Source organism: Desmodus rotundus, chromosome 2 (genome assembly GCF_022682495.2).
Source record: "Desmodus rotundus isolate HL8 chromosome 2, HLdesRot8A.1, whole genome shotgun sequence".
Classification (NCBI taxonomy): domain Eukaryota; kingdom Metazoa; phylum Chordata; class Mammalia; order Chiroptera; family Phyllostomidae; genus Desmodus; species Desmodus rotundus.
The window spans coordinates 104,850,743-104,868,720 of NC_071388.1; the positions used below are offsets into that span (position 1 = coordinate 104,850,743).

The 17,978-nt window shown below is 37.0% G+C and overlaps 1 protein-coding gene across 8 annotated transcripts in view; it reads right to left on the minus strand.

Moving 5' to 3' along the window:
- The window catches only part of DLG1 (discs large MAGUK scaffold protein 1), a 319,299-nt gene that overhangs the window by 208,888 nt on the left and 92,433 nt on the right, over positions 1-17,978 (minus strand). For 5 of the 8 annotated variants that reach the window (XM_024577974.3, XM_024577970.4, XM_045185869.3 and 2 more), the window contains one exon: positions 2,129-2,227. The exons of the other annotated variants lie outside the window; for them this stretch is intronic. In XM_024577974.3, coding sequence (XP_024433742.1) covers positions 2,129-2,227 — 99 coding nt within the window. The remainder of the gene's footprint in view (positions 1-2,128; positions 2,228-17,978) is intronic. 8 annotated transcript variants of the gene reach the window in all.

Here is a 17,978-nt window from a genome sequence, read left to right on the forward strand (position 1 = left end):
TGTCTAATTTGCCTGGTCCTCGAACTCATTTTGAAGTAGTCAGAGGTGTTATTCCCCCATTCTAGTAGATGAAGGGAGTATAAAAAGTAAGAAAGCTTAAGTAACTTATTTGAGTCCCAAAAGCAGGACTAGATTCGGAATCTTGTGTCATTTCCTTCCATTTCTATTACATCGTGATGCAGCTAAAATGTATAGTAGATCCTTAGAAAAAAATTATATCCATTTAAAATGTTAAAATTGGTTTATATATTAAGTATGAACTTCAAAACTTATTCAGGGACAAACATTTTAATCAGGTGTATGAATTTTATAATGTATATGTTATACTCGATTAATCAGGAAACACTTATTCTGGAAAATAAGGCACACCCACAGGCTTCTCACACAGTACAATATAAATTATTAAATTCCACTACATGGAATTCTGTAGTATGTTTGAAAACTAAAATGAGAATAAGCAGAATAAAAACACCTCTCTCGTGTAGATATCCTCGTTTGTTTGTACAAAAAACAAAACAAAAAACGTGTTCCCTGGTTTACTATCTCAAAGAAATATGAAATAACAATATGAATAGCGAAGATCACGTACCAGCCACTACCCATGCATTGTTATTCTTTCAATTACTGTAAAACATCTCAAGTTAGTCCTATTATCATCTTCAGTGCCACAGATGAGTAAATAGAAGCTCAGAATGAGCTTCTTAGTTACAGTTACACAGCTAGCAAGCTAGTAGGATTGGAATTCCAAACCAGATCAAATTGACTCCAAGACCTTTATAACTACAAGGCTATGCGATGTCCCAAAGATTTCCAAGTGTAGTGTGATGCTATGTTAGGGACTCTTGGAGTAAATAAATCATAGAACTCTGAACAGGAAACAGGTTCCCTATTGAATATTTTAAGAACAGAAGCTTCTAGAAAATTTTAAAGGAGTCTAGAAAACTATTTTAACAAACAGATGAATTGAAGTGACAAGAGCAAAAAAACTTTCAAATCTCCTACTAAAAAATATTGTATTACTAAATCCTAGATACTTAGAAAGATGCTACATTATTACAATAATCCTTTCAGCTGCTTATTTAGAATTATTAAAGTCTTAGTGCAATACCTGTAATTCCCCCTAAAATCCTATCCTGTATGATGTTCGTACTGATTTTCATTTTTTAGGAGAGGGGGAGTGCACTGTGATGTGAGTAATCACAGTTGATATCCCACCTGTCCCCCCTCATGGAACTTATTTGGAAACTGCATTTACACAGCAAATGTTATTTTTACCTAGATTTTTGCTATAGATCAAAAACTGTAAAACATACCTGAAGATATACTTAATTACACTTTGAGTAAGATTGAGATCTTTCACACCAAAGATTATATTATTATACTTAATAGTACTACCACTATTTGGACTTTGGATAACTCTGTTGGTAAGGAAGTTAGTGTCTTAAGAAGCCATCCCTTGGAACTACTAAAGCTCTGAAAGTGAAAAAGGTTGAGAGTCTGTAACATTTGGCTATTATTTCATTTTATTCTTTGGCTATTACATGTTAACTTAAAAAAATCAACTTTATTTGAGAACAGTTTTAGATTTATAGAAATGTTGCAAAGATAGCACAAAGAATTCCCACACACTTTATATATATACTGGCTATTGTTTTAACCAATAAATGTTAAGTATGTTATCTAATCAAATGACAGAAACAGGAGTATTTCCAAAGAAGATAAAGATATATGTGAAACAAAATGCTACATAAAATAACACATCCAATACAAGATTAGGAAGACAATGATTTTTATTATCTTTAGAAAATAAACAAGATTTCCAAAAACAAAAATATTTTAAAACTGTTTCACATTTGTAAGTACAAAAATAGTGATAACAAATCTAAGGAGGTTCAGTACTATAAAGTTTAGTATGTGTCCTATTTCATAGACAACCTAATAAAATGGCAAATATTGAAACCCACTTTATATTAAATCCCAAATATTTAATTCCCTAAAGATATGAACTGAAGCTCAAAGTAAATGATCAAATCTAACAAAAAAATAATTAAAACACTTTGAAAAAAATACAAATGAAACATTAAAAGCAAATTAAATTTTTATAAAGAAAAAAGAAACTAATAAAAACCTGTGGTATGGTGGGTAGGATGACAGTATTCTCAGCAGGGACTGGCAGGACAGGGATCACAGGGACAGTGGGAGGAGAGAGAGGTACAGCTTCTGTTGGCTAAAAATCATCAATGACAAAAAATCAGGAAAAATACCAAAGTAAAAAGGAACACACAACAGAAAGTTTTGTCATAAAGATAAATCACAGTTTTCAGAAGTAACTGAGAAATAGGTGAAATATTAATAAATTACCTCAATTTAAATGAGAAAATGGCCTCCAGGAATTATTTTAGAAGTAATTATTTTTTAGTCCAAAATAATTAAATGTTTTAATTACTCTGTAGTTAAAACAAGTGACCGCCTCATAGATATTTAAATGAAAATAACTAAAGATAACTAACTTGCAATGCTCCTCCTCTAGGAGGTAAGTCACTAGCTTAAGAGACAGACCACAAAATATTTTTCTAGTATTCCAAATATATTTGACTACTTAACTCCTTGTATTCAAAGAATCCAAAATAACTCCATTAGCCCATCAGGTAGGTAACTGAGGCGCACAAATTCACAGACAAAACATTCAAAGGATTTCAAAACTGAATCTGTATACTTTAAAGTAATCTGTGCTATTAACCTCTACTATAAGAACCTGCCTGTAAAGTCATTAATTAAATTAGCATTCACTGAATATATCTGTAACGTGTCAGGCATATTCTGGGAAAAATAAAAAAAGATGTGGGAACTCTAGTGACATAATTTAAACTGAAAAGTTTTGATATTTACACTCAATTACTGCTTTCTGACTATATTCAATTATTTTAATAAAGATGTAACTGGAACACAGAAGGGTGTTTTCTACAAGCCCCAAACCCTATAAACAGTTTAATTTATAATGTTTGCTATACCAATGACATATTTTACATGTATAAGAAAAACATTAAATCAATAAGGGGACAATGTATATTAAAAGACAGTTAAAACAGAACAAATTGCTAAACTTGAAACTATGCTTTCCCTCAACGATAAAAATATAAAATACAATTATAATGTTGACTTTTTTTATCTATCATGTCAGTCAATCCAAATTTATCAAAAATGTATGAAGTCTCTTCAATATGGTGTTGGGAAAATTGGATATCCACATGCAAATTAAAAGTTAAAGCACTACCTTATATCATATATAAAAACTGAAAATTAATCAACAACCTAATTATAAGTGCTAAAACCATAAAATTTGCAGAAGAAAACTGGAGTAAACTTTCATGACCTTGAATTTGACAATGTATTTTTAAATATGACCATCAAAAAAGTATAATTGACAAAAATAAATAAATAAGGATTTAATTAGGATTAAAACCTCTTGTACACCAAAGGCCATTATCAAGAAAGTGAAAAGACAACGTACAGAAAATCTCTGCAAATCATATATCTGATGTAGGTTTAACATCCAGAATATACGAAGAACTCCAACTCAACAACAAAAGGACAATTTAAAAAATGGGCAAAGACTTGAGTAGACATTTCTCTAAAAAAGATATACAAACAGCCAATAAGCAAATGAAAAGATACTCAACATAACTGTTCACTAGAGAAATACAAATCAAAGTTACAATATCACTTCACACCTGCTAGGAGGCTGTAATAAAAAAGGAAAAACAAAACCAAAAAGTAACAAGTGCTGGTGAAAATGTACAAAACTAGAACCCTCAAAAACTGATGGTGGAAATGGTGCAGAAAATTCTGTTGAACAGTTAGGGGATTCTTCAAGAAACTAACCATAGATTACTATATGACCTACCTACCTACTCCTAGGTATATGCTTAACAGAACTCAAGGCAGGGAATTGCATACTTATACCAATGTTCAATGATGTGTTATTTTCAACAGTCAAAAGGTGGAAAGAACCCCAGTTCCCATCAACAGATGAATGAATAAACAAAATGTGGTATATGCATTAAATAGATATTTTAGCGATAAACAGGAATGAAATTCTGAAATATGCTATAACATAGATGAATCTTGAAAACATTATGCTAAGTAAAATTAACCAGATGCAAAAGGACAACACTGTATGATCCCACTTCTATGAAATATTTAGAATAGAAAATTCATAGATACAGAAAGTAGATTAAAAGGGAGAGAAGAGCATGGGGAGTTAATGCTTAATAGTTACATAGTTTGATGTGATGAAACAGTTTTGGAAATAGTGATGACTGTACAGCACTGGGAATATGTAATTAATGCCACAGAATTATACGGTTAAAACTCATTAAAATGGGAAATTTTATTCTGTATATTTTACCACAATAAAACAGACTCAAAGTAATTTTAATGTGTAGAAACAGGTACTCTCTCACACTGCCCTTGGATATATAAATCCATACAAACTTTACAAAAAGCAATTCAACAGTTATTGTCTATAGTGGTAAAAATGTCTAACCTCTGACTTAGTAATTCTGGAAATATATCCTAAGGGAATAATTCAAAAATCAAATGTTTTAATATTCTTAATACATTCCCTTGAGCACTATTTATACTTGGGGAAATGTGGAATATCCTAAATATCCGAAGGTGTCAAAATGGTAAGTAAATAATGATAATTATATAAGACTAAAGAAATATTAGGTGACAATTATAAGTCATCTGTAAGAACAGTTTGTAAGTGACATGGGATACTGCCTATTATATGACATTAAATAAAAAAGGAAAGATGAAAAGTGTCAGGGCAGGATTACAAGCAGCTTTCCCTCCTGCCTTGTCATTTCAAATTCTACATTTCTAATTTTCTATTATAATGCAGTGTGAGAAATGGGAGACCTACTGTTCATATCAAGAGAAAATCAATTATGATAATTTATCATCTCATTCTCTAGAAAATAAACTGAAAATGTATTAAAATAAATTTGTAAAAGATGCTAACAAATTTCAATGATACATAGAACTATTAAAGATGAAGAAGTAGGGATCAAGTTCAACCCTTCATTTTACAATTGAGGTTCAGCACACAAAAGGTAAACTGTGAGGAATTAGGAAAAATTGCTGGACTTCTGTTACTGGGTTTATTTCCTGTGGAAAGACATTTTTGGCCATTAGATTTTGCTATTTCCTCCCTCCTTCCCTCCTATTTTTAAAAACTCCTAAAATTTATACAATCTTGCTCCACCCCACTCTCTATACTGCATTGAGCAAGTCCTTTGAAAAAGAACATATGCCCCTGTCTCTAACTTAAGAAAGACCGATACTGCTGACAAAATCTGCAAAAAACAATTGACAACACACAGCCATTTCCTAGACACAGCTAATAGCCAATTCGGGTAACAAAGAATTACAAAAGAACAAAGTAACTTTCTTTTGAGACAAAAATACAGCCTTAAACAGTTAATAGATAATCAAATGAAGACTGAGTGATGAGGAACAGATTAGATGTTTGATCTGATAATAAAGTAAAATGAAAAAATAAGAAGATACTTTTGAGTGCAGGATTTAGAGTATGGTAAAATTCTGGGGACCTGTATAAGATGATTCTAAATTAGAAAGTATCAGTTTAAGATTCTAATAGAAATAATGAACCAGCAATATGCAGTACCATAATAGTTGGGTTATTACAGAAGAGGAGGTATTTCAGCCCAAGTGGTTTAAACTTGAAAAATCTTACATACCTCCTGCCTCCTAATTTCATTAGACAATAGTGACTATTATGTCATCATCCTTTTCCTGCTCCATTTGTATCACTCAGTAAGATCAGCTCTAAAGAGTTTCGTTTAAAAAAAAAATCTTGACCAGATGACCAACAGTCTCAGTAGTTTCTAACCACAGCAACACCACGGAATCATTAGCCTCTGAGGCTGCCTTCAGAGACTTGTTTCCATGACAACAGAGGCTATACCATTAACACCGCCTCAAAGAACACTGCAGAAACTGTAAATTCCTATAAAATAACTGGATTGTATGTATTTTAAAAGTACTTTTTTATACCAGGGTTCAAATCAACAGCTTCTTGAAAAAAGTTTAAACTGATTCATTTTTTAAGATTCTGATTAATTTTCTTCATAGCTTTACATTTTACATTTAATGTGAGATCTTAAAATTATGAAATCAGTTTTTAAAATGTAACAGATTTTCCTAAAAGTGATTTGAAGACTCATTAGGTATAGTAACTTACATAACGTGTATTATGCACATCATGCACATCTACATTTGTGACTATGTACCACACTCACTTCCATTCATTCAACGATAAATGAAAAATATATATTAAAGTGTACCTACCTGTATTAAATCTCTTCCTGCTTAAAACAGCTACAGGGGTTTTTATACAGGGTTGTGAAAAACTAAGTTTACAGTTATTTGTATTAATAATACAAGAATAAACTATGTTTTGTATACTCATAAATGTAAACCTACTTTTGCCCCACCCTGTGTATGAATATGATTCCTGACTGATACAGGATGAGACAGAAGGAACAACTGGGAGGTTGCTGTGGTAATATAGCCGAGAGGGAATCAGTGGCTTAAACCAAATGGTGGTAATGGGGCATAAGCAGTCAAATCAAGATAGATTTTGCATATATAATCTGTGTGTCTGGTGACTGATAAGAGGTTGGGAGTGAGGAAGAACTATGAAGAATAACACCACAATAGCCACCAAAAATCTTTCACATCACAGATCTGCAAAGCTATTTAATAACATTTAATTCCTTCTCTCACTAAATTGCTTATTGAAACAGTTTTCATAGCATAAAATGAAACTTTGAAGAAAGATAACTGAAACAGTGCTGCTAGATAATTAATAATTGTTTCCATTTTATATCAATATGCTATATGAATGGGGTAAACTGAGCTTAGGATATACATAAAAATTCAATGAGGTCTAAACAAATTTATAATACATTAGTAGAAAATGAAATAAATTAGAAAGTCTCTTGTTATCAATATCTTAGATAATAAGGAAAGTAATTATCCTGGTGTAACTGTTGGTCAATAGGCCCTTATTTTTTTTCGGGGGGGGGGGGCAGTACAGTAGTTAATATTCTTAATCCAAATTCCTTTGTTTAAAGATGTACTATGTTGTAGTGAGACATATTTTTCTATCAAATGTCAAAGAAGCTATCCAAGATGGAGGGTGCAACCAGGAAAAAACCTGAGTCATTTTCATATTTATAGAAGGATAAAATACAGCACACTAGGTATATCAAAACTCTGCTTGGAAATCACTATACTCAATAGGGGTCCAGTATCTTCAAAATAAAGGTGTTTTTCCTTGCCTAGATCTGCTTCTTACTTGCCTCAAAGGCCCTTTTGCCACATTACTGCAAACAAGTACCTTCAATATAACCTGGTGCAGTGCGAAAAAAACCAAAAACAGGTTACTTAAACCAGCTGCATATGACATCATGTCATAATTACCTCAGAAGCAAATGTTAATAAAATTAGATGTATTTTAAAACAAATCACTAGGATGTTAAAAGCACAAATGTTTGATTTTAAAATAACAAAGGGGAGACAGAAAAATAGATCTAGTAATTAACAATCCTATTACAGAAACATGGGTGCAGATTTGTTAGTTCATAAAGACAGATCATCCATTCCATGAATCTATTTCTGCTCGCAAGATTCATGATATTTAGTTAAGGTTTATCGTCCCTTTATTACGAAAAGATGGTACTCTATCAGCATTCAGCTGGTCTTTTTGTACTGGTAGAAGGATCAGCCAACAACCACTAAAAATTTAAAGTAAACAGAGAACTAAAAATTAGATTTAAGACAGGTTAACAAATAGGCATAAAACTACCAACTGCAATCTACTTTTTAAAAAACTTGATTTTAGGACTTCCGGCCAAGATGGAGGCGTAGATAGACACACTGTGCCTCATTGCACAACCAAAAGAAGGAAAACAACAAATTTAAAAACAAAAAACCCACCAGAACTGACAGAATACTGCACTGTATGGAAGTCCAACAACCAAGGAGTTAAAGAAGAAACATTCACCCAGACCGGTAGGAGGGGTAGAGACAGGCAGTTGGGTGGAGAGGAAGCACAGCAAGGCGGTAGACTGCGGACTGGGCAGTCCCACATTCGACTGCAGAAAAACCAGGAGGAACAACTGGGGAGCGAGACAGACCAGGCAACCCAGGGTTCCAGCACAGGGAAATAAAGCCTCAAATCTCTGACTGAAAACACCTGTGGGGGTTGAGGTGGTGGGAGCAACTCCTGGCCTCACAGGAGAGTTCACTGGAGAGACCAATAGGGTCCTAGAAAGTACACAAGCCCACCCACCTGGGAATCAGCACCAGAAGGGCCCAATTTGATTGTGGGTAGTGGAAGAAGTGACTGAAAACCAGCAGAGAGCGGAGCAAGTGGCATTGTTCCCTCTTGAACCCCTCCCCCACACACAGTGTCACAACGCAGTGTCATGGGTTGCCCTGCCCTGGTGAACACCTAAAGCTCCACTCCTTACTACTTAACAGGCATGCTGAGACCAAAAAAAAAAAAAAAAAAAAAGGCCCAAATGAAAGATCAGATCAAAGCTCCAGAAAAAATACAACTAAGCAATGAAGAGACAGCCAACTTACCAGATGCACAGTTCAAAACACTGGTAATCAGGATGCTCACACAATTGGTTGAATACGGTCACAAATTAGATAAAAAAAATGAAGGCTATGCTAAGTGAAATAAAGGAAAATGTACAGGGAAACAACAGTGATGGGAAGAAAACTGGGATTCAAATCAACGGTGTAGACCAGAGGAAGAAATAAGCATTCAACCAGAACCAAATGAAGAAACAAGAATGCAAAAAAGTGAGGAGAGGCTTAGGAACCTCCAGGAACACTTTAAACAATCCAACATCCGAATTATAGGGGTGTCAGAAGGAGAGCAAGAAAGAGGAAGAGCAAGAAATTGAAAATTTACTTGAAATGATGAAGGAAAATTTCCCCAATCTGGCAAAGGAAATAGACTTCCAGGAAGTCCAGGAAGCTCAGAGAGTCCCTAAGAAGTTGGACCCAAGGAGGAACACACCAAGGCACATCATAATTACATTACCCAAGATGAAACAGAAGGAGAGAATCTTAAAAGCAGCAAGAGAAAAAGGAGACAGTTACCTACAAAGGAGTGCCCATAAGAGTGTCAGCTGATTTCTCAAAAGAAACCTTGCAGGCAAGAAGGGGCTGGAAAGAAGTATTCCAAGTCACAAAAGGCAAGGACCTACATCCAAGATTCCTCTATACAGCAAAGTTATCACTTAGAATGGAAGGGCAGATAAAGTGCTTCCCAGATAAGGTCAGGTTAAAGGAGTTCATCATCACCAAGCCCTTATTATATGAAATGGCAAAGGGACTTGTCTAAGAAAAAGATGATAAAAATATGAATGGCAAAATGACAACAAACTCAGTTATTAACAACCAAACCTAAAACAAAACCAAAAACAAACAAAGCAAAAAACTAGAACAGGAACAGAATCACATAAATGGAGTTCACCCGGAGGGTTATCAGCTGGGAAGTGGGTGGGGAGAGCGGGGGTAAAGGTACAGAGAATAAGTAGCATAAATGGTAGGTAGAAGATAGACAGGGGGAGGTTCAGAATAGTATAGGAAATGTAAAAGCCAAAGAACTTATATGTATGACCCATGGACATGAACTAAAGGGGGGGATGCGAGTGGGAGGGGGTGTGCAGGGCGGAGGGGAATAAAGGGAAGAAAGTAGGAAAACTGTAGTAGCATAATCAATAAAAATATTTTAAAAACTTGATTTTATCATAAAAACAAAAAATTAAGTTAAACTGGGTTTTGTCAGAATGTGGCTAGAGAAACACATAGAACTATGGACTTTGTGATTACTAACCTAAAATGGACTCTTAATGCTATTTAACCCTAGTCTATTCATTCTTCTGCAAGTCTCTAATGATTCAGACTGGGTACCTTTCTGAAGTTGTCTTCTAATATTCTCCTCAGTGTTTCACCATACTGACCCCGCTGCTGTTCCTCAACTATCAAAAACATGCTCTGGCCTCAGACTCTTTTATTTATTATTCTTCTGCCTAGAATGCTCTTGTTTCAGATATCCACATGTTTCAATTCCACAACTTCTTTCATGTCTTCACTCAAGTATCACCTTCCAGTTGAAGTCCCTCTTGGTTATCCTATCAACCCCCACCATACACTTACAAATACACACATCTGATATTGTCTTCTTTTTTAACTTTTTTCTCCAGCACATTACATATTTTAGTTAATCATGTTTATGTGCCTTCTTCCCTTTTAACATGAGCTCTATAAAAGTAGGGACTTAAAAAAAACCTTTTTAATCCTTACCCGAGGACATGTTTTTCATTGTTTATTATTTTTTAAAGATTTTATTTATTTTTAGAGAGAGGGAAAGGGAAGGAGAAAGAGAGGGAGAGAAACAACAATGTGTGGTTGCCTCTTGTGTGACCCCCACTGGGGACCAGGTCCACAATCCAGGCATGTGCCCTGACTGGGAATTGAATGGGCAACCCTTTGGTTTGCAGGTCCGCGCTCAATCCACTGAGCTACACCAGCCAGGACTCATTGCTTTTGAGAGACAGAGGAAGGCAGAGAAACATTGATTCGAGAGAGAAATGTTGATGAGTTGCCTCCTCTACGTGCCTAGACCTGGGATCCTATGAGTCCTGAACAGGAATCTAATGTGCAGCATAGGTAAGTACCCTAACTGGGAATCAAATCTGTGACCGTTTGGTTGCAGGATGATGTTCCAACCAGCGTGAGCCACACTGGCGAGGGCGAAGCAGAGATTCTTGTTCAATTCACTCCTGTGTACCCTGTGCCTAGAATTGTACCTACACCTAGCACATAGGGAGTATTTTATGTATTTGTTGAATAAATGAAACCCAGTGACTTCCAAGAGATAGATTTCATCACTACTCTAAAATGACAGAATGACTAAAGGAATAGACTGTGTACATCCATCTCTCCCCGAGCCCTCTTTCATTCCATATAGATAGCAGATACTGCTAAAAGATTCTTTTTTTGTTCTTGGCCAGCCACTACCAATCAGAAGGTATTGAAGATAACCTTCCATTTGATAGCCTTAGAACATTAAGTATCAAACTATAAAACCACCCAAAAATTGCCAGTTTCATGTTGTTCTCTATCTAGCAATAGCTAATTGTCTAATGTCCTATTTGGAAAAACAGAAACAGAAACAAAACAAAACAACAGGTCTTGTTTCAGTACATTTTCTCAAAAGATTTTTCATCTCTTTCCTTTTTAAAGTGTAAATTTCACCGACACCTCATATTTAAAACCTGTGGTGTACTTCCTCCAGACTTAAGGATCTACTAACTTCAGTTTAGTCCCCTAGGTCCCTAATCACCTGGTAGCTGCTTCCTGTGGTTTCTATCTGTTTTACCTTGGTGTTCCCATTTGTCCTTCTCAGTTCTCCAATTCCTTTGTAAACAACCCCCCATATCACATTATCTTTTGTTAAAATAACTGCTGTGGTTTCTGTTTTCCTGGTGCACTCTGTCAAGGCTACCAATCCTCTGGCTAAAACATAATTCTTTACCATTCTATAATTAGGTGGCTTCTCCATATCTCTAAATTCATCACTTAAAAGGACAGAGTATGTTGTGGAACCAATGACAATGGTAGTGGTGTTTATAGGAGTGGTGATGAAGATGATAATGACAATGATGGTTAAGTACGTTTCTGATGTGAGGTATTATAATAAGGGCTTCACATGTATTGTCTCATTTAATTTTCACTAAATTGATGCAGATAACATTTTCATCCTTATTTTCTACAGGTGGAGAAAAGAGACACAGAAAATTCATGCAATTTGTTCAAGGTACTATAGCTAGTACATGGCAGAACAGAGATTTAAAACTCAGGAGAAAACGGGGATATTTGAAATAGTGTTAGTAATGAAAACAGACAAAAATTTAAAAATACACCCAGACCATAATCCCCTAAAGACAGCATGCTCAAGCAGTTATTGCATTATCTCTTTAAAATAATTTACAAAGAGTTTGTTGTCTTTATTGTTACTACTATATATTAATGCAAAGACAATATATAACACCCTGGAAAAAAAATAGAATACTTCATTAATCCTTAGTTCAAAGGTTAGCAAACTTTTTCTGAAATGGGCCAGGTAATAAATACTTTAGATTTTATAGGCCATGCAGTATCTGTTGTAATTACCCAACTGTGGTATAGTAGCTTGAAAGTAGCCATAGGCAAAACCCAAATAGGGATGGTTATATTCCAATAAAACTATTTATAAAAACAGGTGAAAGGCTAGATTTGGCCTATAGCCTATAGTGTGACTAAAAAGAAAAAAGAAAAGAATTTCAAGACACCCAGGTGTTGGGAACCTCCCTGCCTGGTTTCAGAAAATGTAACCCCCCATGGCTAAGGCTGAGTAAAAAGACCTTGGGACCGTAAGCCACTAAGGAGACAAAACTTATCCTCCTGGCAGGGGTGCAGCCTCTGCCCCCTTTACTTCATTCACCCTGCCTGCTCCCTGGAAGATGGCTCAATAGTCAATGACGGGTAAGATTCCTGAAAGGAGGAACAATGTAAGACAGGTACAGTCTCGAAGGGAAGTCCATCAGGGAAGGACTTAGGGGACTATAGAAAAGGGGTGATGGACCTTCACCCCTCAGCTTTGTTATAGCCTGAGTCCTCTTTCTATCTGTAAAAAGTCTCCTAATCTCTTGGCTGCCTGCACCCCACACCTGATTCAAGCCTGAAACAATGCCAGAGGGTGGTGCAGCCCTGTGTAGGAACGGGTGGTTCCCAGGGTCCATCAGGCCTAAGAACGCACGCATAAAATCCCGTGAAACCTGCTTTGCTAAGCATGCCCTCAATTTAAATAAGGATCCAAGCATAAAATGAGTTTGTTTCCCAAAGTTTTATGGCTCTTTGACATCACTCTATCTATCTGACCCTGACTCAGAATAAACCATTATAGTTCTTTGAATGTTATCTATTCCTTGATCATTACTGCCTGACAATGATTGATGAGCTTTACATATACGCCCTGCATTCCTATGCAAACTAAATCCAATAAAAGCCCATTGAGAAAGAGGCTACAGGCCCTCCTCCTCTGAGAGATTGGCCACCTTTCCTCCCCAAGTAGATCAAGTCATGGTAGACTTATTCTCATCCAAAGTAGCCAAGGGGAGCTCTGCTGGCAGAGCCCCCCCACCCCCACACTGAGACTAGTTTTTACTAACAATAGTTGCTTTAATGATGTTGCAATGTTTAAACTATGATAAAAATAAGCAACTCCTCCCTCAGAAAATGCAAGTGAGAATTAAAAAAGAAACACGAAATATGTATGAAAATTTAAGGTTTCATTTAGAGTTCTTTAAAATATTTTTACAAAAAAGGCCTATATAATAAAGCTGTGCTCATAACTGAAAGAATTTAGTGTCTATACTATATGTAGCCTTTCAGTTTGGAAGAAGTGATTAAATTAATGATTTTTGTTCTATGCCCCACCCCATCCTGCTATGGTACTTAGTACAGCTGAAACAATCAATACCGAAGATCGGTATGCTTCTTGTTTGTTTTTCCTCTTTCTTTCAAAAATACTTTCAAATCATTTCTTTTTCAAACTCATAACACTTTGACACATTAGATGGTTCTATGAAGATTAGTCAAGAGTTAAATACAGAAAAATGAAGCTTAGGTCTGTTTGACTGATTCATATCTCAGATTATAACCATGTTATTTTTCTCAGGACCAACAAAAAATCTGCAGGGCAAGCAATCGGTCCCATTCTGTCATAACAACTTCTTCACACTCCAGAGCTGGCTGAGTCAACAGTCACAGTTTAGATTTCCCAAATCTGTAAATACAGTTTAGAAAGGACCACACTGGGGTTTACTAAAGGATAAAGAATGAATAGGTAGGGATCCTGTTAATGGGCGAAGGAGAAAAATCTTTTAAATAAATTTATCTAGGGGCAGAATAAGTACTGTTCAAGCCTCTCCTAAAATTCCACTGCTTCCAGATGTCATAGCCAGTTGGTTTACACTTCCCCAAAACAGATCCAATCTTTGTTGACTGATTTGCATATGCCTGTAAAATTAGCATGGCAATTGGTTTATTTAAGGTTTGTTAAATAAGCTGATAATTATATGTTAGTATTCTGCACATGACCTGAACAACTATTTTTACCTTTATCAAATTCTAAATTTTGAAACAAAGATGAAGGTTGAAAATGTTATTTAAATAAAAGTGCCAGGGGAGGTACTATATTTTGCTGTGTATAATGTGCACGCATGTTTTTGGCCCAAACTTCCAGGAAAAAATCTTTTAATTTTTTAATTCATTTTTTTACTTATGTTTAGACACTTGTTTTCTGTATTATAAAGGAATTTTAGTATTTTTGAACATATTATTGTACAAGAAATTTTATGTACCGGTAACAAATTCATGATATTTACGCATCACAGAAGGCCAAGAACTCTTTGCCATTGTCAATAGCAGAAGTATCATATTCTTCAATTTCTGTATTACTGTGTCTTCTAAAGAGTCACTGTCCTCATCCCAGTAAATTTCATCATTCTCAGTTCCACCCATAGCATTGCTGATACCGCCTTTTAAAAAATTATTTCACAACCACTTCCTTCTTGACATCGATCCACAATCTTAGGATCTAAGCACAAACATGGGTGATGGATGACTTCTTGATTCTGCCTGTAGGTGTTAAATCATTACCAGGTGACTGCATCCACAATGTCCACTCTTTCTTCATTAGGGCCTTAAAGAGCTTGTTTACTGACATATCAAGAGGTTGCAGTTGGCTGGTTAGCCCAGTGGGTATCACAGCAAGTTGAGTTTTCAGGTCTGGATTGCTTTTGCACTTTGTGTAACATGGGCTTTGAAGTAATCAAAACAAACAAAGCTGTTTTTTTTAAGTAACCCACCAGGCCTTCCAACCAGACTTTGTTAAAACAGGTTTTTATGCCTTCTTCATTCATCCATCCTTTTTCCTGCATGTGGGCAAAAACTCCACTTGGAATCTTTTCTTTCAGAAACCTTTTTTCTTTTAAAGATAATCGCAAGTGGTAGCCTTGTCCCATGTGCACAACAGGCTAGAACAACAGTGAAATGTGTTTTCTCATGACCACTAGTTTTAACAGCCACGGTCTTTGCTCCTTTGACGTCCACAGCTCTGTTGAGTGGCACATCAATGTGAGTGGGACTTCATCCATATTAGTGATCTGACACAGCTCAAAGTTGTAAGTCTTTTGAAGATTGACAACATAATAATCAAATTCCAAAATTTGACTCTTATAGACCACTGAAGTTTTGGGGCAAGTTTCGTTTGTGTCCTCATATTCAAACCTTCTCTCTTCATAAAGATAAAGCACCATATAGATGTCCCTGAGAAATTATCAATGTTTTTATCTTGTGTAATCCTTTTACCTCTTCTTGGTCGAAAGAGATGTCAGTTTGATGCTGCTCCAGAATCCAGGTCTTTACCTCTTGCTTCACCTCCAACCACTCGGAGGTTTCCCTCACATTGCCTTGTTCTGTCTTGGCCCTCTGAAGAAGCTTTTCTTCCTGTTGCCTCCACAATCTGATGACACTCTGTGGGAGGAGGTCCAAAGTGTCTCTCAGCAACTCTGTTGTCATGCCTTTTAGCATATTTAATAACTTTTACCTTAAAGCTTTCAGTGTATGAGAATTGTTTCAGGGGGAAGATGGTGGCGAGATAGGTGGGAGTGGAGTCTACTTCCCCCTACATACAGGTGAAACACCTAGCCAATCTTCTGAGGAACAGAGTGAACAGCCAACGGTATCCCAGCATATATGAAAATTAGAGACCAAAAATTGTAGAGGACATTGAAAAATCAGAGGGTGAGGAGAGTGTTTCAGGACAATAAGGTCCCTGAGACCAGCTTGGGAACCAGGGTGGCTGCAGCTCCAGGCCTGATGACCACTGGGTCTGCCGCAGGATTCATGGTAGAAAGCCAGATCAATAGCACCCTCCCCTGGCAAACAAGGTTTAAGCAGCACCAGGAGGGATGCTCGAAGTCACAGCGGGGTGGCAGAGGGCGGGGTGTAGAATGAGGACGAAGTAGTTAACTCACAGGGGTAGTTGCACCCACTGAGACTGTGGACGCTTGCTGGGAAGAGTTGGGCAGTAACAGACCCTGACCAGGTCAGTCCCCAGTCTGGTTGTAGAGTTGGGCTGTGTGAAAGGCCAGGTGCTTATTTGGAGCGCAGGCTTGGATAGGGGGAAATTTTCAAAAAGAAAAAGAGAAAATAGAGGCACTTAGTGGTTGTTTGGGGAATTCTCCCGCATCAGCTGCCCCAGCCTCCTGCACTCCAACCCCCACCCCCAGCATGGCGGCTGCCCTCCCGCTGTAGCAGTGGAGGCTGAGTGCTCATGCCCATAGCCCCAGGGACAGCACACGCCTAACCCCGAAGCCCGGTGGCTGCCCATCTAGCCCCAGCACCAGAGGACCAGCGCTCACACCTGTAGCGCCAGGACAGAGCGCGCCTGACCCTGCTGCCCAGACATCTCGAACCCAACCCCTGCACCATGGGGTCAGCAACAGAGGAGGCTCATGCCTGAATCTACAGCAGCAGCCACAGCGGTACCAAGGGCTGACTGGCTCTCTAAGAGGAAGGGGGAGATGCCCCCGCAGAGAAGAGCTGCAGGGCTCAGGAAGTCAGCAATTCCCAGAAAGACTTAAAGAGGGGTGGGGGTTGAACTACCCTGAAAGGACTCTGAGAGTCCCTAGCATCTAGGACAGCAAAGGGTGAACAGGTGGTGTGTGAGTTGTCCCTAATTGGTGCACCTCAAGGATAGCGCAACTAGTGGACTGAAAGCATAGGCTGCTGGGCACAGGGGGCTGGGCAGCAAACTGAGGAACTGGGCTGGAGGCAGGGCAACTGCTAAGAAAAGTGCATCTCAAGAAAGGAGAAAAGCAAAACCAATCTCCTCTCACCCTGCTGCAGCCAGGAACACCAGCAGAACTGGCTTCACCAGTTTAAATCCAGTAGGAAGCTCCATTGTTATTTTTATTTTAATTCCTTCTTCCTCTTTCCTTTTCTATTTCTTCTTCCTTCCTTCCTTTTCATTTTTTTTTAAATCCCCACAAGTGAGACAATAAAATCTGGAGCTGTTAAAGGACCAGAGTTGGACCCAAAGAAGGTCATCCCAACAACTGAGACAGTGAGACAAATTTCACTTTGCTACTCCAGAGAACTTGCAAGTTATTGTATATTTGTATTATTATTTTTTCATTATTCTTACATCTTCTATTTTATTAGTACTTTTGTATTTCTCTCCTTTCTGTTTAGTCTTCTTCACTTAGTTTGTTAAATTGCATTGTTTTGACTGGTTTCCCCTGTTCTATCTTTCATAGTGTATTTTTAATTTTCTGTCTTTCACTTAACTTGCCTTACAATAGTACACGACTCTATGTCCTGTACTTCCGATTCTTGTTATTCAGATCACATAGATTCTGTCATATGATGGTTGCTGCATTACTATTCTAAATAATTGCTTTCCCATATAATTGTAAATACTACACAGCACCCCTCCCAGATCTCAGCCCACTTCACTCTTTCCTGAACTTTATTATTATTACTGTTGTGATTAACTCTATTCTCTCACACATTACACCTCTTTTGTACCCTTTAATCTCACTTTACCTCATACTATGACCTCCCACAAGCCCACTGCTTTCTAGATCCAAACACAATCTTCCCCTCACTAACAAGAATCTTTCTTTTTTTCCTAAAAAATAGCTTGTTAGGCAAAATACCATGGTTAGCACTATACATATCCAAAGTATCTCCTATTTCCTCTCTACAGGTTGGTACTTTAAATACAATAGAATACACTCCCACTGTCTTAAACC